This window comes from Cajanus cajan, chromosome 9 (genome assembly GCF_000230855.2).
Source record: "Cajanus cajan strain Asha chromosome 9, NIPB_CcT2T_4, whole genome shotgun sequence".
In the NCBI taxonomy this organism is placed as follows: Eukaryota; Viridiplantae; Streptophyta; class Magnoliopsida; order Fabales; family Fabaceae; genus Cajanus; species Cajanus cajan.
Window position 1 is genome coordinate 16493353 of NC_138525.1, and position 24475 is coordinate 16517827.

At 31.0% G+C, this 24475-nt stretch overlaps 2 protein-coding genes across 3 annotated transcripts; both read left to right on the top strand.

Annotated features, from left to right (window-relative positions):
• The first annotated feature begins 7 nt into the window (after positions 1–7).
• Positions 8–4624, top strand: LOC109817426 (putative protein phosphatase 2C 55). 2 transcript variants are annotated; one of them, XM_020382666.3, is made up of 5 exons: positions 8–165; positions 298–1079; positions 1952–2276; positions 3042–3191; positions 3974–4624. In XM_020382666.3, the coding sequence occupies exons 2-5, from the start codon at positions 406–408 to the stop codon at positions 4268–4270; spliced, it is 1446 nt and encodes a 481-aa protein (XP_020238255.1). In that variant the 5' UTR covers positions 8–165; positions 298–405; the 3' UTR covers positions 4271–4624. The 2 variants fall into 2 exon arrangements, with proteins under 2 accessions (XP_020238255.1, XP_020238260.1); XM_020382671.3 differs by having other exon boundaries at positions 18–171.
• A 7596-nt stretch (positions 4625–12220) lies between these two features.
• Positions 12221–14422, top strand: LOC109795422 (arabinosyltransferase RRA3). The gene is made up of 2 exons (XM_020354927.3): positions 12221–12536; positions 13071–14422. Exons 1-2 carry the CDS (start codon positions 12357–12359, stop codon positions 14181–14183), a joined length of 1293 nt encoding a protein of 430 aa, XP_020210516.1. The 5' UTR covers positions 12221–12356; the 3' UTR covers positions 14184–14422.
• The last annotated feature ends 10053 nt before the right edge of the window (positions 14423–24475 follow it).

Below are 24475 nucleotides of genomic sequence, written 5' to 3' on the forward strand. Positions count from 1 at the left end.
TATAGAAATTTCGAGATTCCTGAAATTATGGGAATTTTCTATATTCTTGTTCCCAGAGGTCATCATGTTGTGGCTGTGGCTGTGGCAGGTTCTTCTCCCAACCTGCAAACTTAGCCCTAATCCTCCTTCCCCTTTCTCCTGCGCTTCCAATTCCAACGTTTTACGGTTAGGGTTGATTTCCTCCCCCCCCCCCCCTTTTTATTATTTTCAAAATTCTCTTTTTTGTTTTAATTTTAATTTTTACGAGCCTGATTTTCTGAGATGAATGATTTGTTGTGTTGTGGAATGATAACCCAGGTCTCTGAATAATTGAAGATATTGAGGGGATTGGTTTGTTTGCGTGCTGTGTTGATAGTGAATCAGGCATTAATGTGTTGGGAGCTATGAGATTGGCAGCGGTGGTAAATGGTGAGAAATAAAATGCCATCGAATTACTTTTCAAGGCTCGGAGCTTCGATTAAGAGATCGGTGGTGGGGAAAGAGGCTGCTGAAGTTCTCATAGCGCAAGGGAAGTTTTCTAGGTTTTTTCATTCTTTGCATAGCTCATATTGTGTTGAATTAGGTGGCAAAAGAAGAACACTATCGGTAGTTGACACGCTGTCCCGAACGTTTTCGGTCCCTTCGATTCAGGTCTGTGGATACCACATTGGTGGTACCCTTGTTGGACCTGATCAATTATCAACTGCTGCCAAGTTTCGGGTTAGGACAATGGCTGCTCACTTGCCCAGATTAGTGGTTGGTGAGTCCCATTTAGATAACCCGGTTTTCAAGTGTGACCGCCGTGCGCCGGCGGCCAGGAATAGCAGTACTATATGTTTAAACACGGGTTTGAGGAATGGTGGAAAAGTGATCATGAGTTTGAGAAACCATCAGCAGCCAGACGGTGGTGTGATTTGTGGATATTTTATTTATAATGCTGCCAAGACTTGGTGCAATTCTCAGCCTTGCATGCAGTCCGGGTCTGGAGATTTCCATAGTTTGTCAACCTCGTGTTACTCTGCTGGGCCTGCTCATGATGTGCCATTTGACACTTGTGCCCGTGAGGAACAGTTAAGAAGCTCTGCAGATTCATCTGAACTGTATGTTATTTCCCTTCAGTATTCACCATAGCATGAATGTGAAGCAATATCAATTATCTGTGGTTAATATGATAATTGTTTATATTTTGTGCCTTGTTGATTAGAATGATATTATGATAATTGTGTCACTTATAGTCGACTGTTTGTCGTTATGGCTGCAATCGACATCTATTTGTGACAGAAGTAATTTTAAAAGGCTTGAAGAGTGCAAATATTTTGACCATGGGGATTTTGACTAATGCTATTTTGGGTTAAAATATATGGTTGCATCCCATCTTTACAAAGAAAGGTTTGTTAAGCTGTTTTATTAGTAATATTTTAGAAGCACAAAATAGGAGATTTATTTTATTGACTGGTGCAATTTTGGGAATATGAACTGAAGTGTTCTCGTATTAGAGTATGCAGACCTTTCAAAATGGAACTGCTTTTTAATTGTTTTAATAAGAAAATAATGATCAGACTATGTTAATATCTGCTTCATAGTTTTCCTTTTTCTTGTTACCATTCTGGACTACTCCATCTACTTTGGGTCTTTGATTATTGTTTTGAACTCTGGATTGAACTCCAGTATTTCCTGAATTACTATTGTTAACCACTATTTGTCCACTTCTAAGTCTTGTACACTCAGACAAACCTCTACTAGTTCTGACAAAACTCGTTATTGAGAGGGTTTATTTCCCTATTCTACAACTCGGGTTAGGATTTTGATACCATAATACTATCATCCTACAGGGAAAAACTAAAAAATTTGCTTTGTTGTAGTGTAATATGTAACCAAAAATATGTGGAGGCTATATATGGTGAATAAAATTATATTCTGAATTTGCAATCTTAAATGGCTGATATCACATGGTTGGAGATGTTGACTGCAGGAAAACTCCTTCACGAAAGACCCTTAAGTTAATATCAGGATCATGCTACTTGCCTCATCCGGATAAAGAAGAAACTGGTGGAGAAGATGCTCATTTTATATGTTCTGAGGAACAAGCAGTAGGGGTGGCAGATGGGGTTGGTGGCTGGGCAGATCTTGGTGTTGATGCTGGATATTACTCTCGTGAGCTCATGTCCAAATCAGTGGAAGCTATTCAGGAAGAACCCAAAGGTTCAATTGATCCAGCTAGGGTGCTGGAAAAAGCACATTCAAGTACAAAAGCTAAGGGTTCCTCTACAGCATGCATCATTGCACTTACTGAACAGGTTACCTTAACCTCTATAAAGCACTGATTTTCTCTGAATACTGGTAGACTAGTACTGAATTTACCTTCCTTAGTTATTTTCTTTATTTTCTTGATGTTTAGAGTATATAATTTGTGTCATCCAATGGTCTGCTGGTGACTACTTTCAGCCCTTGCAGCTTATTTTCGTTGTTTCAGCACCCATTTGTGCAAAATTTATATAAAGTTAGTGACAATATAATTTGTCATGGCAGTACTCTTAGAACTTCGTACATCTTGCTCTCTTGTAAAAATGTTAACTGACTAGAGTGAATTACGATGCAGAAGTATCGGTTTACATAACAAAATGGTGTCTTTAATAATTTATGGTAAAAATTAGCCCAACTTAAAATGGAGTGGAAGCTTGGAACATACTATTTGATTCTGTTATATGTTTGGTAAATTTTAGAAAGAGAATAGAACGGGATATACATTTATAAAAGTGGTACATTTTGGTTGGGTGTGGAATGGGACCAAGGAGAAGAAACAGGACACCTTATTTCATTCCGTTCTATTTGCATGTCAAACCCTACCTAATAATTTCTAAACTTTATCCTGGAATTTAAGAGTTTTTTTTTCCTGCTGTTATATATATTTGTTACCCAAGGGTATTTTGGTGTTTCTAGGTTACAAATATTCTGATGAAAACAATCAATTTTACCATGTAACTAGTTTTCCCGAAAGAGATCTCTATTTTGTTTCATTCTTTTTTGTTAACATACATTCATTGTTTGTGTTTCTTGCACAGGGCCTTAATGCTATCAATTTGGGAGACAGTGGATTTATGGTGGTCCGGGATGGGTGTACTGTATTCCGGTCCCCAGTGCAGCAACATGATTTCAATTTCACGTATCAGCTGGAATGTGGTAGTAATGGTGATTTACCTAGTTCTGGTCAGGTATTTTCCTACCCTGGACTTTGTCCTTAGGTGAATCTGGTTAAGTTGGTCAATGAAGCATCTTTTATCTACTCTATATGAGAGGGATAAAGTTACTCCAAAAATAATGGTTCAAACGAGTAACTTATCTTTAACCCTTAGGTTGAAAGGAAATGTAAGGTGGAGACTGAGAGCAACTTTTTTTAAGTTACTCTTGGAGTAATTTGATCTCTCTCTATATATAATAGTTTAATTAAGTTTATAGACACTGATTTTTAGGATGGCCCTCAATTTAGTCCTTTGTTTTCAATTTACTCTCTTAATGTACTATTTTTATTCAATTAATTGTTACAAACTAGATTGTTCAACGTTACTCTTTCAATGTTACATTCTCTTTTAATTAATTGTTGTTGAGTCAAGCATATAATGTTTGCACTTCGCAGTTTATGTACACGTTAAATTGATGTTGAACGTAAATTCAATAAAACTCTTTAGTCACCTTTAGTTTATTTGAAAGTGGAAATGGATGCATTAACGGCTAAACAAGCACACCTGTGCAGGTTTGTATTGAGGTCTTAGTTCTGCAATTTTTCTCTGGTTCTATAATACTGATTACTGCTTGTTTTGTGCCTAATTTTGCATGTTGTTTATGCTCTGTGGTATTCTTTTCCTCATGATCTAATGGTATCTACATTAAGAATTCAATCGACAATCATTACTAATAGTCAAGTTTGGTTCTATTCTTTCCATCTGGGTTTTTGCTACTAGTGGGATGCTTAGTTGGTTTGCCTTGTTTCTCTCAGGTTTTTACCATTCCCGTTGCACCCGGGGATGTCATAGTTGCTGGTACGGATGGGCTGTTTGATAACTTGTACAACAACGAGATTACGGCAGTGGTGGTTCATGCCATGAGAGCCGGCTTAAGCCCTCAGGTGACAGCGCAGAAGATAGCTGCATTGGCTCGTCAACGGGCACTGGACAAAGATAGGCAGACTCCTTTCTCAACTGCTGCTCAAGATGCTGGTTTTCGTTACTATGGTGGCAAGCTTGATGATACCACAGTTGTAGTTTCATATATTACAGGCTCTGGAGATGCTTAACTGTATTTTGTCGTGCCCCTCTGTATATAATCACTTTTTTTCTCGATGGTAACTTGTTGTGATTTTAAGTCAACATTTTATAGGTCACATGATAGCTCTATTGAATTTACAATTTCCAACGTCCATGTTATGCTTGGTTTGTTTCGACAATCGAGTAGTTACTACACTGAGAATAGTTTGTCCAGTTAGATTTAAAGGGAAAAAGATATTGTTTGAGGTTCAGGAGTGAAGTACCTTGTTTGTGGACTTTTGATCGGTGGTCGTTAATTCTTGCTGTCATTGTGTGATCATAACAAATAATGGATTATTATCTCATGATTCCCTATCACGAATTAGGGTTAAATTTTTGTTGAATTTGATGTCTTTGTCACTTATTTTTATTTTTACATGTGCTTCTTAGTGCCAATTAGCTTGGACGTAGAAGTCAGAAGATTTGGAGTGATCCTCGAATGAATTAAGATGGACTTATCTTAGTTTTTACTTGAAAATTTTATATACTCTTCATCTCAGTCAAACTTGAATCGATTATTAGGATTCAAAGCATATTGTATGTGATTAGATTGATTTGATTTGTAGGCATTATATGTAAGTTTTAATATTATTTATAATTAAATCAGAAAAAAATATAAAAGGGTTAAATATAATTTCCCTTCATGTAATTTAGTCTTTCATTTTTTATACCAGTAACTCTTTTTTCCAGAATTATCTCTAAATATAGTGTTATTGTCACGATGATATCATGTGTTATGTCAGAAAAAAAAAACCCTGATATATAGTTTTATCACGTGTCATGTTAATATAATACATCAATTTTTTTTTTCTTGTGGTTGGGCTTACTTTTATTTTTAGGCTAATGGTATATACACCTCCATTTTCTTATACATACACCCCTTTTTTTAAAAAAAAAATTAAATTCTTAAATTATCCTTAATATTATTTGGAACAAAGAAAATTATTTTAAAAAATATTTTTCGGAAGTGTGTTTGTATATAATTATGAGAAGTATTTTTCGGAATACTAAAATTACTATTCCGGAAAGAACTTTCCGCCGGAATAATTCTATAAAGTACTTTCTGGAATACTAAAATTACTATTCTGGAAATAACTTTTCGTCGAAATAATTCTAGAAAGTACTTTTCGTAACACTAAAATTATTATTGCGGGAAGTTCTTTATGGAATTATTGTAACAAATACATACACTGTTAATATTTCGGGAAAGTTTCCAAAATTATATAAGAAATTCACTTTAAAAATGTTTCTCCTTTCTTATAGATGTAAAAAATACTAATTTTTTACTTATTTTCCATCGTTCTCTACATTCAATACAAGGTAAAAATTAATATGTTAAATTACATTTTACATCTATAAGTATTTTTTGTAACCTAATTATTTAATATTACTTGTGCACAACAAAAATAAATAAAATTAATTTTTTGGCATTATTTGGTTCGATCGTGGACGACTTACAGTGGATGACGAAGGGTGGATAAAGGTATAGGTTCATGATATATACATCTCCTTTTTTTTATAAGTACACCTCCTTTCTAAAAAATATAATTAAAATTTAAAAATATTCTTAATTATTTTTAATTTTTAATTTTACATCCACAACATTTAATTTAGTAAAAAAAATTTCATACATCTTTTTTCCTTTTTTCAATTTTTACATGCACTCTTTTACCTTTCTTTCACTTCACCTATTTTGGTAGCATGTGCAAATTAAAAGAAAAAAAGTGTGAAAAAAAGAAAAAAGTAGCAAATTGAAAGTTAAAGGTATAAAATTATAAAATTTATAAAAAAAAACTACAATATTTTATAATTTTAAAAAAAGTATAAAGGAGGTGTACTTATAAAAAAAAGGAGGTGTATATATCATGAGCCTATCTTTATCAGATCTAAATTTTTTACTAGACCATTTACTTGAACTTAAACTTGGCCTAGAAAATATGGGATGAGTTGACATTTTAATATAATAATCTATATTTAAATTTCAGAATGAAAAAAGAGTATAAAAATTAAATTAGGAATGTTTATTATAACTTATATTTTAAAAATAATATCATAATAAATATAAGAATATGGAAAATATTATTTATTAATAAAATTATTTTATAATATATATATAAATATAAATGGTAGATCTATTCACTCTATCAATAATCGAGTTGTATCTGGTGTATTATAAGGGATTTTCCTTTTCTATTGAATCCTCCATATTGGATCAAAAACATTTCTTGAATGAGTTATTCAACTCCTAGGACGAAAAATCACTTTTTATTGGTTCTATCTCCTTTTTATTATGAAAAGAATGAATGTTTTTTTATCAAAGGATCATAAAAAAAATAGGTCCAGATTTCTTGTAAGATTAATTTGGAAGATTAAAACTTAAAATAGTGGTATTTGCTAGCAATAACATAATGGAGGCATTCAATCAATATAGATTGATCCAAAATCTAATTCAAATCCAATATAGTACCCACGGGCCACGGTTACATAAGAAATTTATTGAATCGATTCAATCGCAACTTTGAATATGGAATTCAAAGGTATCAAATAGGAAATGATGCTCTAAATCATAGAACTATAATGAAATACACGATCAACCAACATTTATCAAATTTGAAAAAGAGTTAGAAGAAGTGGTTCGATCCTCTTATTTGAATTTCTCGAATGGAGAATTTCATTTTTGACTAGAATAGTCATTTATATGTATGTATGTATGTATGCATGTATGTATGCATGTATGTATGTATGCATGTATGTATACACACCATTGTTAAAAAGAATTAATTTTATTCTGGGACTTTCTTTTTTGTACTCTAATAGTTGTGTACTACACTTGGGTTTATATGTTTATGTCATGACAGAGAATTTAGTGGTTTTTCATGTCTAATTGTATTATGGTGATGTTCTTAGTATATTTAAGTTGTTTTGTGATTGTGTATAGGCATAACTACAAGTCAATGTGATTTGATTGATGTTGTTTGATCCATATGAGATTTTAAAGGTGGATTGGTTGGTTGCGAAATTGCAATCTCATAGATTGATTAATAAAATCATTTTATAATATATATATATATATATATATATATACACACCCATATATATATATATGTATGTATATATATATGTATGTATGTATATAATGATACACGTTATACCACGATTTTAAATCAGAAGAGGTATTTCAAGAAATGATAGATCTATTCACTTTATTAATAATCGAGCTGAATCTGGTGTATCATAAGGGATTTTCTTTTTCTATTGATTCCCCTAAATTGGATCAAAAACATTTCTTGAATGAGTTATTCAACCCCAGGGACAAAAAATCACTCTTTATTGGTTCTACCTCCTTTTTTTATGAAGAGAATGAATCTTTTTATTGAAGGATCATAAAAAAATGGGTCCAAACCTCTTGTAGGAATAATTTGAAAGATCAAAACCTAAAATAGTGATATTTGCTAGCAACAACATAATGGAGGTAGTTAATCAATATAGATTGATCTGAAATCTAATTAAAATCCAATATAGCACCCACGGTTACATAAGAAGTGTATTGAATCGATTCATTAAAAAGAATCGATTCAACTACAACTTTGAATATGGAATTCAAAGGTATCAAATAGGAAATGATGTTCTAAATCATAGAACTATAATAAAATACATGATCAAGCAACATGTATCAAATTTGAAAATGAGTTATAAGAAATGGTTCGATCCTCTTATTTTGGATTTCTCAGACGGAGAGATCCGTGAATCGAGATCCTAGTGCATATAGATACAAATGGTCCAATGGGAGCAATAATTTCCATGAATATTTAGACTATTTCATTTTTTAGCAGAATAGTCGCTTATATATATATACACACACACACACCAATGTTAAAAAGAATTAGATTTTATTTTGGGGTTTTCTTTTTTGTAGTCTAACGGTTGTGTACTACACTTTAGCTTATCTGTTGATGTGATGCCTGTGAATTTAGTGGTTTTCCATGTCTAATTGTATTGTGGTGATGTTCTTAGTATATTTGAGTTGTTTTGTGATTGTGTATGGGCACAACTACAAGTCAATGTGATATGATTGTTGTTGCTTGATCCAGATGAGATTTTAAAGGTGGATTGGTTGGTTTCCAAATTGCAATCTCATAGATTGAGTATATTAAGGAGACTAATGCGTTTCTTGTTTTTGAGTGTGTGAAGATGGTTACAACTAGTCAAGTTGATGATCTGGCAAAAGAGGAGGTTTAGTATCTTGCAATCTTCTTTTCCTTGGAAAGAGAGAAATGAGTTGAAAGTGGAGTTTTCTTTTGACTTGGTTCCAAGAGTGGGACCAATATTAATAGTTCCTTACTGGATGATTCCAATAATGGTAGCTGAGTTGGGAAAGTCAATAGGAGAGTTTGGTTTGGTAAGGTTAAACTACTTAAACTACTCACCTATATTGTAAGAGATTTTTTAGTTGAAATGTGTGACGATGCATAAAGATGTGTTAATAAGTGTTGTAAAGTTTTTGCATTGTTAAATTTTTATGCTATATGTTGATAAGTTGTATAATGTGTTATTGTGTTGTTAAGTTGTAGTGCTGTGAAGATATTGTGTTGATAAAATGTTGTGTTGCTAAGTTGTTGTGTTGATATGTTGATGAGTTGTATAACATGTTATCAAGTTGTTAGGTTAAAGTGTTGAGTGGTAAAGAAGTTAATTGAGTGAACGATTACTTGTGTTGTTTTGGGTTTGTTAAGTTGAGTATGAAGATGATGTTGTGTTGATTGTCATAAAGTTGTTTATATAGTTAGTAATTGACTTCTATATTATATGTTGTTTTCTTTGCATAGAAACTTATCCTTTTTTTTTCATGTTGTTGGACTATGATGATCATATTATTATGGGAACAGATAGGTTTAGGTTAGAGGACAAGCGAGAAGTTGTGTCATGTTGGTGATGACTTGGTTTTGGTAAAGACTATTATGATATAGCTAGTTGTTGCTTGACCGACAACTTAGAATTTTATGTTTTGTAGTTATGATATTTGTATTTATATATGCACATGATTGAGTTGTAATCCACTAAGGAGCTTTATATTTTAAGTTATTTACTCCTACACATATATAATATTGCATAAATATCCATGTATTGCTTTCATGATAATCTCAAGTTAGTAGATTCCTTATATTTTTGTTATTTAGTCATTGTGTTATAGTAAGTGTACTAATTTGTTGGGTTATTACACTTAATTAATTTAGTTTATATAAATGGACAAGTGCTATGGTAGGATACTAAATGATATCTTCCATCATGGGTGATCAATTTTTCCTGTTAAACATATTAAGTTCAAAATAAATTATTGAGTTTTTTTCTTTTCTTTTCTTTTTCATTTTTTCTCTTTTTCTTAATTTGTCCCTAACCCTAATGCCCTATCTCCCTACAAATCCTAGGTTTGCTTCTTCCTTCCAAGGTTGGCTCATATTTTTCAATTTCATTTCTGGAAAGCACCTTAAGCAAGTCACTAATTGTTGCAATGACATTAGGTCCCACTTTTGTTTGCAAATCCTTGTTGATAGGAATCTATCAAGGCCCGATATTTTCAAATATCATTTTCAATTGGTGGAAGACTTAATGACTAAAAGAAGATCTAAAAGAGTTAAAATAAGAATTTGAAGGCCCAATGAGTCCTGTTGAATCTTGTCATAAATGGATGTTTTAATAATGACAAATCCTTAGTTCCATGTTTTATCATAAAAGAGTGTTCATAAAGAGTATTAACAATTTTGCTTAAGTGTTTCAGTTTTAATTTGTTATGTTCTAAAAAATATTATAAGTAGTTCAACTCATAAGAACACTTAGAAGTAGAGCCATGCTTTGAAGTTGATATGAAGCACCTTGGTCATAACTATTCTATGTGTGAACAAGTTTGATGTTTCAAGGAGATTCAAGTTGGAAATCTTTTCTTAGGGAAGATACCTTAAAAGTTAGTCGTTTTGGAAAAGCCTCCTAAGCAGTAAGTCTCAATTCAAACACAACTTCTCAGAAGATTGGTACTAAAGACCCTATTTAGAAGGCTAATAAAAAATACACTCAAAAGAAAGCTTCAAAAGCAAACTTCTTTTGGAGAATATGTTGACAACACTAGAATAAAAAAATACAAAATGATGTTAGCATTGCTTAAAATTTAAGCTAACTCCAACAGATCTATTTTTGAACCTATAAAAGGAAGACCAATGTAATTGTTTGAAGCAAACAAGATAAAAGAAAGTCATCAAAGTACAAGTTTTTATAGTTGTAATACTTGCTTCATACTCTATTTTTTTTAGAAATCTCATCTTCTACATTTGTAAACATACATGTATTAGGAAAAGAAGTGAGAATACTTCCTTAGTGAAAGCTCCTAACCAAAGAGAGTGTACTGAAATCTTAGTAGTTGCTAGGATTCAAAACTTGAATCTGTATTAGCCTTTCCTACCAATCTAGTGTTCAGAGGGTCAAGAAGGTGGAGAAGAGTTTTCAACTAATTAGTTGAGGATACTCTTAGCAGGAGACTAGGGTAAGGTTCTCAACAAGTTGTTGAGGGAAGAACTTAGCAGATAGCTAAGGGTACTATACAATTGGTAGGTGGCTGGTTTGTATAGGGAAAATCCAACAAGTGGCTAGTGATTGTAATCAGAGTAGTTGCTATTGATCATAGTGGAAAAATCTCACAATGTGTATGAGGATTGGTCGTAACCCTAGGTTGGATGAACTAGGATAAATCTATGTTTGCAATATCTCTTATCTTATATCCCTTACTTACTTGAATTGCTTATCATTGCTTATAGCCTTGGTACATATTTATCTGTTGTGGATATAATTTGTTAAAGGAATTTGCAAAGAAATTTTTTTTATACCATCAAAAACATAAGTTTCTAAAGGACTATTTTATAAGAAATCATTCGAAAGCTAACTAAGTTTTTTAAAAACCTCAAAAGCACCAACTATTGAGTATTAGAATTTCCCAAAGAATTAAATTTTAAGAAATCTACAGTTCAACCCCCTTCTTAGTGACTAACATTTACTTCAAGCCCAACATCAAATACTAAAGATGTTATAGTGAGTTGAACTTTATTTAGGTGGTTTACTTAGTTTTTAAACTTAAAAGTTAGCATTTTCTTATTTTTAATATAATTTTCACATTTTATTTTTATTAAATAAGTTCAGCTAGCTTTTTATGTTGGCTAGGTTAGTTTTGAGTGTTTTTAGGTTTTCTAATGAAAAATAAATGTTAGTGGAACTTTATTTTCCGGTGGAGGCACAGTGGGAAGTTATACTTGTAACTAAGAGATTGCATTTCTTAGTTTATAAATAAGAACCTCTTGTAAGTATTTAAAACAAATTTGAATACTAATTAAATTGTGAGTTATTCATTGTAAAAACATTTTCCTTTATTCTTGGATAAGAACTTTATAATATTAATTCTACCAGCAGGTCACAGTTAATCACATTGCTTTTTTTTTTTGTTGTTGTTGATAATTTTGATCCTTTTAATGGGTCGTAATTAGAATAAAATTCTCTTTTATTACTTTATCTATTTTCAAGACGATCCCATATTTTAAAAAAATTATATCACTTATTGATATTAACTCTCACATGATATATTGGTAGGAAGATAAAGAAAAGAAAATAAGTATATAAATATAGGGACTTGGAAAAAAAAAATTCTAATGTAAGAAGTCTTGGAAACGTATATCACACTAATAATTATATGAATAAATATATTTTTTTTCAAGTATATTCTTAATTTGATATTTGTGCTACATATATTAAAAACAATTAGAATGAGTAAAAAAAAAGGATATTCATTGTGATCTAATTATAGTGACTATTATATTAAGTTTAATAACTTTTAAAAAATATTAATAATGATTCTTATATTTTGATGGACAATGCATGAGAATTATACCTAGTTATATATACGTTAGTTAACAACAGAACCGTTGGAATTGTTTTTGTTGGATCTGATGCCATTAGAATTAGATTGTAGCAATGGGGAAGTAGTTGAGAATTGAGATTGAGAGTGTGAGTTGAAATCTGAATCTAGTGGTACTAGGGAGCATGGCAGGTCGTAGAGACGCACTTCTGACGAGAGAGAAGGGCCAATCAGCCGTTGGATCTCGAATCGTCGGCGCCGTCGTCCTCGGCGTTCTCATCGGCTGCGTCTTTGCCTTCTTCTCTCCCAATGGGTTCTTCACCTCCGCTCCCACTCCTCCTCACATTCGCAACCCTAATTCTAAGGTCAAAATCTTTACCTTTCTCTTTATTCCTTTCCTCAACTCACTCTAGGACTAATCTTATGTGCTCCACTATTAGATAAATTTACGAGTACAACTCTAGGATCGTATGCATAACTTCCTAGATTCCAACTTTGTTGCAGCTATTCTATTTCTATCTAATTCCTACTCATAAACAAAAACATAAATTCACCAATACTTATTTTTCCATAAACACTTCTAGCGTAGAACAATAATTTGTAACAGCTCTCTAGTACAAGTTCTTTTCTATCAGCTTCTCTAATTTTTATTTTTATTTTTAATTTGTGAATAAGCTAGTTTTAGCTTATGGAAAAGCTTTTTTCGATTTTCCTTTTTATTTTTTTCTCCTCTAAAAGAAATTTATCCGAACAGACTGACATTATAGATGCATTTAATATCTCTAGAATACATAATTACATATAAAGAAACGTTTAATATGTAGAATGATTATAGTACAAAAAGCATGCAAGGCGATATAGAATAATTGGTTGCATTGATTGTTACTCTTGATTGTTAGATGGTTTCATCTGCATGTGAATCGCCAGAACAAGTTAATGCGCTTAAAGTAGATATTCTATCAGCGAAAGAGAAGAATTCCGAGTTGAAGAAGGAGGTAAAGTCGCTTATGGAGAGGCTGCGTTTGGCTGAGCAAGGAAAGGGTCATGCACAGGAACAGTTTGTTGTGCTCGGTGAGAACCACAAGGCTGGGCCTTTTGGCACTGTCAAGGCCCTGAGAACCAATCCACCTGTCATTCCTGATGAATCTGTGAACCCCAGATTGGCCAAGATCTTGGGGGAAGTTGCTATTTATAAAGAACTTGTTGTTGCTCTTGCCAACTCTAATGTGAAGGAGATGTTGCAGCTGTGGTTCACCAACATCAAGAGGGTTGGCATACCTAATTATCTGGTTGTTGCCTTAGATGATAGCATTGAAGAGTTCTGCAAATCCAATGATGTTCCTGTATATAGAAGAGATCCTGATCAAGGTGTTGATGCAGTCGGGGAAAGTGGTGGTAACCATGCTGTTTCCGGGTTGAAATTTCGTATTTTGAGAGAATTTCTGCAACTGGGTTACAGCGTTCTTCTCTCGGATGTTGATATTGTGTACTTGCAGAACCCCTTTGATTATCTTTACAGGGATTCAGATGTGGAGTCTATGTCTGATGGTCATAATAATATGACAGCTTACGGATATAATGATGTCTTTGATGAACCCTCAATGGGTTGGGCTCGGTATGCTCATACCATGAGAATATGGGTTTATAACTCTGGTTTCTTCTACATAAGGCCTACTATTCCTTCAATTGAGCTCTTGGATCGCGTTGCAAAGCGGCTCTCTGATCCAAAATCGTGGGATCAGGCAGTTTTTAATGAGGAGCTCTTTTTCCCTTCACATCCCGATTATGATGGAGTTCATGCTGCAAAAAGGACGATGGATATGTACCTTTTCATGAACAGCAAGGTTCTCTTTAAGACTGTTAGAAAAGATGCTAAACTTAAGAAGCTGAAGCCAGTGATTGTACATGTTAATTACCATCCTGATAAGTTTGCAAGGATGAAGGCAATAGTTGAATTCTATGCCAATGGGAAACAGGATGCGCTGGATCATTTCAAAGACGGTTCTGATTGATAGGAAAATTATAAAAAATATGTTTCTAACATGGAAAGGATTTGTATGCTCCAGTTGATGTGATACAGATAACAGCGGCCACCCTTTCAGTTCACTTCCCAGGATCAGTTTTCTGTTGTGTTTTACAATTTGTTGTGTTTGATGATTAAACAGGTTTTTTGTACTGTACTCCATGCTCTTAACTTTGTATATATTTCATCTTTATAATGAGTTGAAAAATTCTATGTCTCTTCAATGAACTTGGCTGTTTTGTTGTTGTCTTTCTAATGTAGAGAAATTAACTGTTTGTATTACAGTTTTGGGATATGAAAAATAGCATGAAGGCCTTGGTTGCTCAGAGATTTTTGTGGGGATCCTTTTTCAGAATTGACCTGGAAAATGTGCAACTAGTTGAAAATTGAATAATAGGGATGATAGGCTGGATATTGAATAATTGCTGGTGTTTTGATGCTTGTTGCTGTTTTTTCATCAAATTTTATTGGTCTGGTTTGGCGCTTTTCTTTTGCCACGTAGTCTCAAGTCTCTTGGAACTTTGTCATTTCTAGTGTATTTGCTCTTTTTCGTCATTATTTTCCCCACTTCACATGCAGGGTTTTATTTTTTATATTTATTCTTCGTGCCTAACATGAATGGTGGATCACATGACAGCCATATGGGAAAAATGAGTTTTGGAGGTAGGCAGAAATCTGAATGGTTCAATTGAAGTTTAGGTGAGTCAACGCATCTAAGGGTACAAACAGTGCCCCTGAAGTTGTGTGAGAATAATACAACCTGTCATCTAGGCCAATTTTTTTTTGGTTCTTTCTGTGTTAGTGTCATATTTGGGGATGGTGAGGAAAGCAATTCAATAAACAGTATAATATTTGAGGGAACACCGAGAGGATATCGTTTGAACATAAAGAATAGCTTTTCTAGATAGGGAGTTTGTTTGATAAGCTAGTTAAAAGCAGAAAAACTAGTCGAAATTGAAAAAAATAAAATAGTCAATAGGATAAAGTTGTTAAGCTAATTTATGGAATTATAAATGTTTGATGAACATATTTGTTGAAGTAATTGATAAACATTATTAGACAAAAAGTTATATACATTTTTCTTTAGTTTGCTTCAATTTTGATTTTGTTTATTATTCACTTTTTAATATATATATATATATATATAGTAGTTTCATTCTTTTAGGATTTGGTCTCTTTAGTTTTATTCTATTTAGTTATTGATTCCTATAGCCTTATCTACTTTAAGCTTTGATCCCTATAATTTATGAGACACTAGGTTTGATGGTTATCTCTTAAATAATATGTGCGGTAGCATATTGTTGCTGCTGACTAAATGGAATAGAATTAATAAGAACTAAACCTCAAACTTATACAACACAGGGACCAAATTTAAAATTGAGATAAGTTATAAAGAAAGATATTGAAGTCAAAAATAAAACTTTTGCCCAAATTGTTTAAAAATTTGACTTTGTAATTGTTGTACAAAACATGGTTATATTGTTATATAATTAAAATTAGAGTTTTTATGTACTTCAGTTTTTGAAGATAAATGAAAGAATTTCTATAAAAGTTAACTGTATAAATTGATTTTAGCTTAAAAAAGAAAGAGATTCTCAATTATCTTGTATAATTTTTTCTTATAACAAATATTCCAGATTTATAAGAATCTCAAATATTCCAATAACATTATCCTGTTAATTCCAATGTTATTAATTTTTTTTAATGTTTTAAGATATTAAATATATCTATTTTTAATGTTTATTTCAGTTATTTTTAAAGAAATTTCATTTTAAAAAATTGCAACATGATATAAAATATAAGTACTTTTCTACACAAATTAATCCCGACTTGAACTCTTGTATAAATTTTTTTGAAATGGTCTTATGTGATTGCAGGTTGAGTTTATCTTTTTACTGAATATTTCTAAAACTTTCTAATAATCTATTTAGGTTTAATTAATATTTTAAACCTTATATTTCTACCGAATTTTCATTTTATACTAAAAAGTTATATGTTTTAGTTTTTATACCAACTCTTTTCATTATATTTTAGTATTTGATATTAGCTAGTTTTCTAACTATGCAAAACTTACAAAATATAAACATAAAAAATTCTTTGCACAAGAATTAAAATGTATTTTTTTTTCAGGTGATTCAACTGTCGGGAGTGTTTTTAGCTTAAGCAGTAAAAGATTGCCTTCAACAAAATATGTGATATTGAAAAAAAAATGTATGTTTTTTTTTTTTTTTTAATTTAAGTAAGAAAAAAAAAGTTAATGCATGCATACATGCCAAAAGATTAATTAAACCATTTAGTTTTTTTTAACTGAAATTAAACCATTAAGTTTTTAGATACAAATATCAAATGTTTTTAAGTTTCCAACATATTAAATATATTTACATTTTTTACTTTTTCAAATAATAAGAAAATTCTTAAGAAAATAGAGTAATACTACACATATAATTAAAAATTGTATAACAACTTGTATATTATCATTTCTATGTCTATTTTTTTTTATCTTTAATAATACCTCTCAATAATAAATGAAATGATGGATAAAAATAGATAAAAAATAATGTTGTATAATTTTCTTTTTTTAAGACACGTTAGTCATTTAATTTGATTGTCTTCTAATTTGGTTTGAAAGGTGATATTCAGTTTTTGTCTTTTGACTTTTGAATAAGTTGCAGAATTTAGGTTAAGAATTATGCTGCAACTGTCTTTTTGGATGAATGGAATCCAATCTCTGAAAATTGAAATCAAGGTTGGAGATTCACTGTCAAGCAATAATGTAAAGTAGTGAATTATTGACAAATTTGTTCACTTCTTCACATTTACTTCATTTTGGTTTCTATTTCGTTTCGTTCATTCACTCCATGACGGAACTCTATTACCAACGCAAGGGAACATAGAAAATCATTATAAAATTTGGAATACTTGTAAAAGAAGATAATAAGTTATATATAATACGATTTTTTCGGAAGAAACAAATAATAGTATAACATTTATTTCTTATAAAAAATAGATTAAGAAGAGTATTGAATAAAGGTTTTAAAAGTTTTTTTTTCTTTTCATATTTAATCAATAATTATTTTTACAATAAAAAGTTATGTAATATTCAATTAATACAACTGAATTTTTTTTTAAAAAAGTATGTCAAAATCTAGTTATACTTAATTGAAACTTTTTTATTTAAAATATACGATTTATTGTATTAAAAAACATGCAAATTTTAATATATGTATTCTTATTTATAATATCTAACTTAAAATAATTATTTATTTCTTTATATAAAATTTAATTCATATTTGATGTATTAATTATTTTTAGATTAAAATATCTCTAATTAAAATATGTTCTTGTAATTTGATAAAATACATTAGAGTTTTTAAAATGCATACATTCTAATTAATTAAGAGAACAAATAGTATTAATTATGACAGAAGTAGTATAAAAAATATATTTTAATTGGTTAAGAGAGAGATAAGTATTAATCCACAAGATTAATTACCTTCTTTAATCTTTGTGAATTTAGTATTTAAGTCTTATAAATAAGAATGATAATAATACACTAATCCAACAATCTTATCAAATCTTTAAGGTTTTGTGACTGTTTTTATTTTTATTTTTTTTTTCTTCCTCCTTCCTCAATATTCTTTATGGACTTTCTATCTTCTCTCTTTCTCCCCACTCTTCCCCTCCTCTTTCTCTTTTGCTCTCATCTTTGTCACTTTATAATAAGACAATGTCACTAAAACAAAATTTTAGTATATTATTTCTAGCTTCTTATCAACAATAAATATTACAATTATGACAACAATATTTGAATATAAGACAATGCATACTAAAACAAAGTTCTATCTCCATTTTATAACCTTAAAAGGTTAAAATAATTTTTACTTCCTATAATTTTACTTACTTTATATTTTAGTCCTTATATTTTAAAATAAATATTTTAATTTTTATACTTATCTTTTTCAATCATTTTTAGACACTATAACTTAAAATAGATGTAACGACCCGCCTTGGCCGTTACCCTACAGAACAACCACTAAAACAACTAATATATATATATATACACACACACACAAGATAGTACTATCAACCGTTTAACAGTAGTGGCTCAACAGGCCATAAACTATATACACAGTCTACAAAATAACCTCTACCACTAAGGGTAGTCATCAAAATATAACTCTCCAGTTGTCATCACCAAAAGACCTCCATCAGCTAACACCAGTTTATCCCTACTCTGCTCCCATACAACGTATAATCATAGCAGTCCAAACCACATGGAAACATGCAAGGGTAAGCTAGTGAAAAGAATCAAAATATATTTAAATAAGCAACTTTCAACATAACAACACTATCATCATTCTCAACAGAGTCAATATACAACACATGACAACACACAACTCAATCACAGCTTCACAACACAACAACATATACACAACACCAATTCAACTCATCAATAACTTATGCGTCGTCACGCATTAAAACTCAGAGATTTCCTACAACATAGGTGAAGAGTCTAAGTGGCTAAGTCCTACCGAACTGACAACACAAAACTTTTTTGGGCTTGCTAGGTAAACAAAAAATTTAGATATCAATCCACAACATGATAATGATTTCTCAGACTTTGTCACTTAAAAAAGGAAGTATAGTATTATTTCAGGATAGAACGGCTGGGTTTAGGCTTACCACGAAATTAGCTAGCTCAACTAAGCCCCTTATGAAATTAGCTTACTAACTATCCTCCAAATACTACAACCCTCCAATACTCAGTTAGGAACTAAGTTCTCAACTTCCTACTTTACTCGAATTGGTCACTTGTAATCGGCGTGAATGGACAATGGTGGACCCTGATGAATGCATGCCCGATGCCATAAACTGCGCCCGGCGCAAATGCAAACAACAACTTCCACAAACTTCAAAAATTCCTTCAAAACCTGGAAATTAGCAACTTTAACCACATGCAATCCATGAAACGAAATGCATAAACCTCATACAACTAAAAAACAACCTCAGATTCAACATGCAACCACTCAATGCATTAAAATCACCAAATTCCCAATTTTCCCCGAAACCCCGAAAATGAGAAGTTCTTCAATCAAACCATGAATTCTCATAATTCATACATCAATTTGAGTTCCTAAACTCACATGAAACCAAATCAATCTATAATCTAACTTCCCTCACCTGAAGATTGGCTCAAAATGGCCAAGAATAGGAAGAAGAAGAAGATTTCTGCCGGAGTTCAACCCACGAACTTCAATCCTCCAGAACAAGCTTCTTCGCCTGAATTTCAAGAAAAGATAGAAGGAATTAGTGATCTAGGGGAAAAGAAGAATCAAATAGAGAAGTTTGGGAGAGAAAGGAGCTCACGGACCAGAGTCTTTCTCTCTAAAACCTCTCTCTAGGTTTCTTTGAGAATGAGCTTATGAGGCTCTATTATCAGAGAAAGCCTTAAATACTCTTTCCTCTAACATTCACTAAGCCTTGAACCAACTCACTACGTTACAATAGACATATTTAGTCCCTATATCATTTTCAATCCTTTTTTTGTAATGTTATTTCCTTTGTATTAACATGGTAGATATGTCTTCAATTTTGTGACAACAAAAAATTAAAGACCTCTACCATATCAATACAAAATAAATAACATTAAAATGATAACGAAAATGATTAAAAGAATTACACAATTGCAAGTATAAGGATTAAAAAATCCTATTTTAAATTATAAACACTAAAAATGATTGAAGAAAATAAATATAAAAACTAAAAGATAAATTAAGTAAAACTATAGGATTAAAAAATACTTTAACTATTTTGATTCTCACTTTAATTTGATGATAGTTTTAACTATAATTTTATTTGTTATCTGACACTTTCCTCTCTTCAATTATAATATATTATATTATTTAATTACTGTACATATAACTATGTAATTTAATTATTATAATACTATTATAAGAACATCATATAACTAAAATAATTTTATGAAAGGAATTCTTATAATGAAACTAATACTTATTTGGATGTAATATAATAAAAATATTTGAAAAGTTACGGAGAATGTTTGATCAAATAAGTTTTTGCTAAAGAAACTGGTTTTTCTAAAGAAACTCGTGTCCATTGGATAGGGAGTTATATGAAATACTTTTCTATTGGTAAAAAAAATACTATAATGACAATAATAAAATTTAAATATAAAGTATTATGTCTTATCACTAAGCAACAAAATTATGAAATATATAATATGAAAATGAAATTTCTCGAGTGAATACATTTTATTCCTCAATAAAAGAGAAAAAAAAACCACATTATACAATTAATAATCATAAAATTTAATCTTATAAAATTTATTTGTAAGATGAAGAAAATTTTGTATAATTAAGTTCATAATTTATATTTTAATATGATATTAGAATTATTTTTAAATTTATTAAAAAAGATCGTTTAATATTTATACATGTATGAAATCTAATTTTATTGAGCATATAATGTGTATTGAAAATAGACTTGGATCTTACATGTGTAACACTTTTACAAGTGAGTAAAAAATGTGTTTTGTTTCGAGTTCGACTAATGTGATCCACATGAATATTAACACTAACGTTTTGTTTGGTGCGATTGATTTGCTAAAGGAGAGGGGGTGACAGAAATTGAGGTGAATTTATTCATTGTTTGGAAAGAATAATAAAGGTAGTTTTTTTTTTTTTCCGCCGGGTAAGGTAGAAAATGCAACAAAATTGCTTCACTATGGAAAAAAATTACCCCAATACTCCTACGACAATAAGAGCAAAGGATTGTGTATTCTTGCTCAATGAGTTGCAACTTTAATCGATTGGATAGAACCGCATATTCATATTTCATAATTTACAAATTTAATCGATTGAAATTCCTAATCAATCGATTGAACCTTTGAATTTGAAATAATCAATTAGCATATATAGAACCACAACTTCATGCTCCATAATTTGCAACTTTAAAATTACTAAACAATCGATTTGGACAATTTTAATCTATTATACTTTGAAAACTATCAATTAAAAAATGTGACAACACCCATTATAATGAATTATTCCTGAGAGACAAAAAATGAAATTTATTTATTTTTATAATTTCATTCAATTTCTTTTTTTTTTCTTTCTATTTTTTTTTCCTTTATTTCTTTTGGCTCTATTTATTTCATCCTTACGAGAGAGGGTCATGGTGTGGATTTTACACATGATATTCCAAATTGAAGATTTGGTGTTTGATGAAGATGAGTAAAGCCTTAAAAAAGAGAGAATTAGAAGGAAGAGGTGAAGGAACTGTTATAACATGAAGCAGTTCAACCAATGCCTCATCTATGAGGTAGTAAAATAACCTGCAATAGCAGGTTTTCCAACTTATTTAAAATTACAAAATAGTCTTTATATTATATGCGGAGGCATTGTGGAGGCACGGTGGTGGCGGAGGCACGGTGGCGGCGGAGGTACGGTGGCAGCGGAGGTGTTGTCTCCTTTCACGGTGGTGGCAACACAGTGGTAGCAACGAAGGCGTGACTTTGTTCGCGCGGTGGCAACTAGGGATGGCAAATAAACCTGTACTCGTGGGTAATACTCGAACCTGTCTTGACTTTGACAGGGAATACCCGCCCTGTACCCGTACCCGTACCCATACCCGTCCCCGATTGAATTATGTTAAAAAATTTAATATTTTATTACGTGTAATTATTTATTATAATGTGAAACATTTATAGTTATTTAATTATTAAGAAATTTCTTGATTAAAATATAAGATAGAAAAAAAATTTAATTATAATTATAATATAATGAAAAAATAATTTAAAAATATTATGTATTTTTTTTGTAAAAAAAATATAATAATTTTTTACGGGTACGGGTACGGGTATACCCGATACTCGACGAGGATGGGGATGGGGACAAAAATTACATACCTGGCAAGTACGGTTACTTGTACGAGGATGAGTTTGAGTCGCGAGGACTAGGGCGAGTATCATGAAACCCGTACCCGGCTCGCTTCATTGCCATCCTTAGTGGCAGCGGAGGCGCGAACTCCTCCTCCTCGGCTCCATCGGCCTCATGTCCCTCCTCTGCCGCTACCTCCCCTTCCCCGTCGTCTGCAACGTTCAACTCTCTCAGGGTCTCTCCTAAATCCTAAACCTCGTCATCTCCAAATCCGGCCCTCCCCGCCCTTGACTCGCCCCCGACAGCCTCGCCGTCGCACTTGCTACTGTCGTTTTCCTCGTCCTCACCACCTGCCGGCACCCAAAATAGTAACCTTAAACAGGGAAGGAACTAATATGCAAAATACAAAAATTTCCATAAACAAATTACAAGTAATAAATCTGAACCATTAATTATTTTATTATTAAATCTAATAGTTAAAAATATATTTCATTGATCTACCACTTTTCATTCTATTTCGTATTAGAATTTCTGGAGGTGAAGGACAATAATTGAAAGCTGGTTGCAGAGTGAATTTGGGTTAAAGTATTAAGCTATAAACTAATAGTACCCCATCACTCTTTGGAAACTATTGTCGTTGGTTGCAGCATCACCAGGCCCTACTACTGTTCTTCCTTAACTTTTCATTTTCAGCAACGTCATGTCCCCAATCACCCCACGTGCTCTTCCACACACACCTTCCTAACCCATGCTTCTCATTCTGTTCTACCAAACTTCATCCTTTTTCCATTCTCATTTTTGGATACCATTCTCAAAATTTGAATTTGAATCTAATTCAACTATCTTCAATACTATTGAAAAAAATCCAAATCATGAAGTTTCTTATTATTTATCTATACACCAGGTCCTAATAAATATGGAAGTATATTAAAAGAAATTTAAGTTCGAAATCAACTATAAATAAAATTAAATTGCATTATATAATTGGAATAATCACACTTAACAAATTGATTTTATATATAAACTTTATATAATATCATAAATCATATGAAATTTGATATATATAAACTTAAATATAATATCACATTATTCAACGGTAGGATTAATTAAATTTATATTGTATAAAATGTTATTGAAAGTATAAAATTTAGTGTAAGTTAGTAAACTTACAACTAATATCAATGGATTCTAATATCATATATACCTTCAATAATTTCTTGTATAATGCAAAATCAACTTATTTTACTGTTAAATTATGTGATATTATATTCAAGATCATGTATATCAAGTTTTACATGATTCTAAACTTATTTAGCAGTTTATCACATTTCTTTATTTAAGTGTATAACATGATATTTAAAATATGTGTAAATACTTATTTTTGGATATCTATACAAGTTTAAATCAAGTAAAAATTAATATACACAATCTTGAGTATAATACCATTGATATACACACGTGATTAAAATTGAAGGTATCTTATTTTTTAAAGTCATGCAATTAAAATTGACTTTATACATTTCTAATCTTTTAAAGATTTTTAAATTAGGTCCTAAACTAAAAAGAAATTGTAATTAGATCCTTTATTTTTTTTTTGAAATTTAGTTTTGGAGTTAAACATTTGTTTACAATACTTGAAATTTCACAAAATATTATTGATATATATGGATGATAACACTAAATAATATTAGATCTAATAAGATTATCTAATTACAGAGATATTGAAAATATTTTGTGAAATTTCATGAATTGTAAATGAATTCTTGACTACAATAAAAAACTAATATAGAAATATAAAAAGATGAAGGACCTAATTAATTTTTTTTTTTTAGTTTTAGAGACTTAATAAAAAAAAATTCAAAAATTTAAAGGCTAAATTATGTATTAAACCTTTGCTAAGTGGGATCATGAAATATATATAATTTTATAATTTTTAATAAATTTAATTAAACAATGAAGAACATATTAAAAAAGAGTGTTTGAGAATATAATCTACTAGTATCCTTTCTCTTTCTGTGGTAATGGCTACCAATGATGTGATTCTTATGAAGTGGTCCATTTGCATTATTATTAGTAGTATTATGCACCCCTTAATGAAGGGTAGATTGTGGCTAAGATTATTAAGTTTGGGTTGAATATTATAGTTGGCTGTCATTAATGCTACCGACGAATTTCGTCACCGGTGAGCTGTTGGATGCATACACTAACCAATAAATTTAAAATTTTTGTAGAATTATAAACTTTAATTAGCATTGAATTGCACGATTTAATGTGCATTTTAAGTTTTGTAACAACACCACGAGAATCCAACCGAAAGTAACGAAAAGAAAAACGAAGCAGCCTCGCGATGCCCGTGGAATCTAAGCAACGGAGTAATGCTCTT

What these genes read in the sequence shown, in the direction of transcription:
- LOC109817426 (XM_020382666.3), top strand. Translation starts at nt 406, where the DNA reads ATGGTGAGAAATAAAATGCCATCGAATTACTTTTCAAGGCTCGGAGCT. An exon ending in TCTGCAGATTCATCTGAACT is followed by an intron (nt 1,080 to 1,951) that starts GTATGTTATTTC and finishes TGTTGACTGCAG; the next exon opens with GAAAACTCCTTCACGAAAGA. An exon ending in TCATTGCACTTACTGAACAG is followed by an intron (nt 2,277 to 3,041) that starts GTTACCTTAACC and finishes TTTCTTGCACAG; the next exon opens with GGCCTTAATGCTATCAATTT.
- LOC109795422 (XM_020354927.3), top strand. Translation starts at nt 12,357, where the DNA reads ATGGCAGGTCGTAGAGACGCACTTCTGACGAGAGAGAAGGGCCAATCA. An exon ending in TTCGCAACCCTAATTCTAAG is followed by an intron (nt 12,537 to 13,070) that starts GTCAAAATCTTT and finishes CTTGATTGTTAG; the next exon opens with ATGGTTTCATCTGCATGTGA.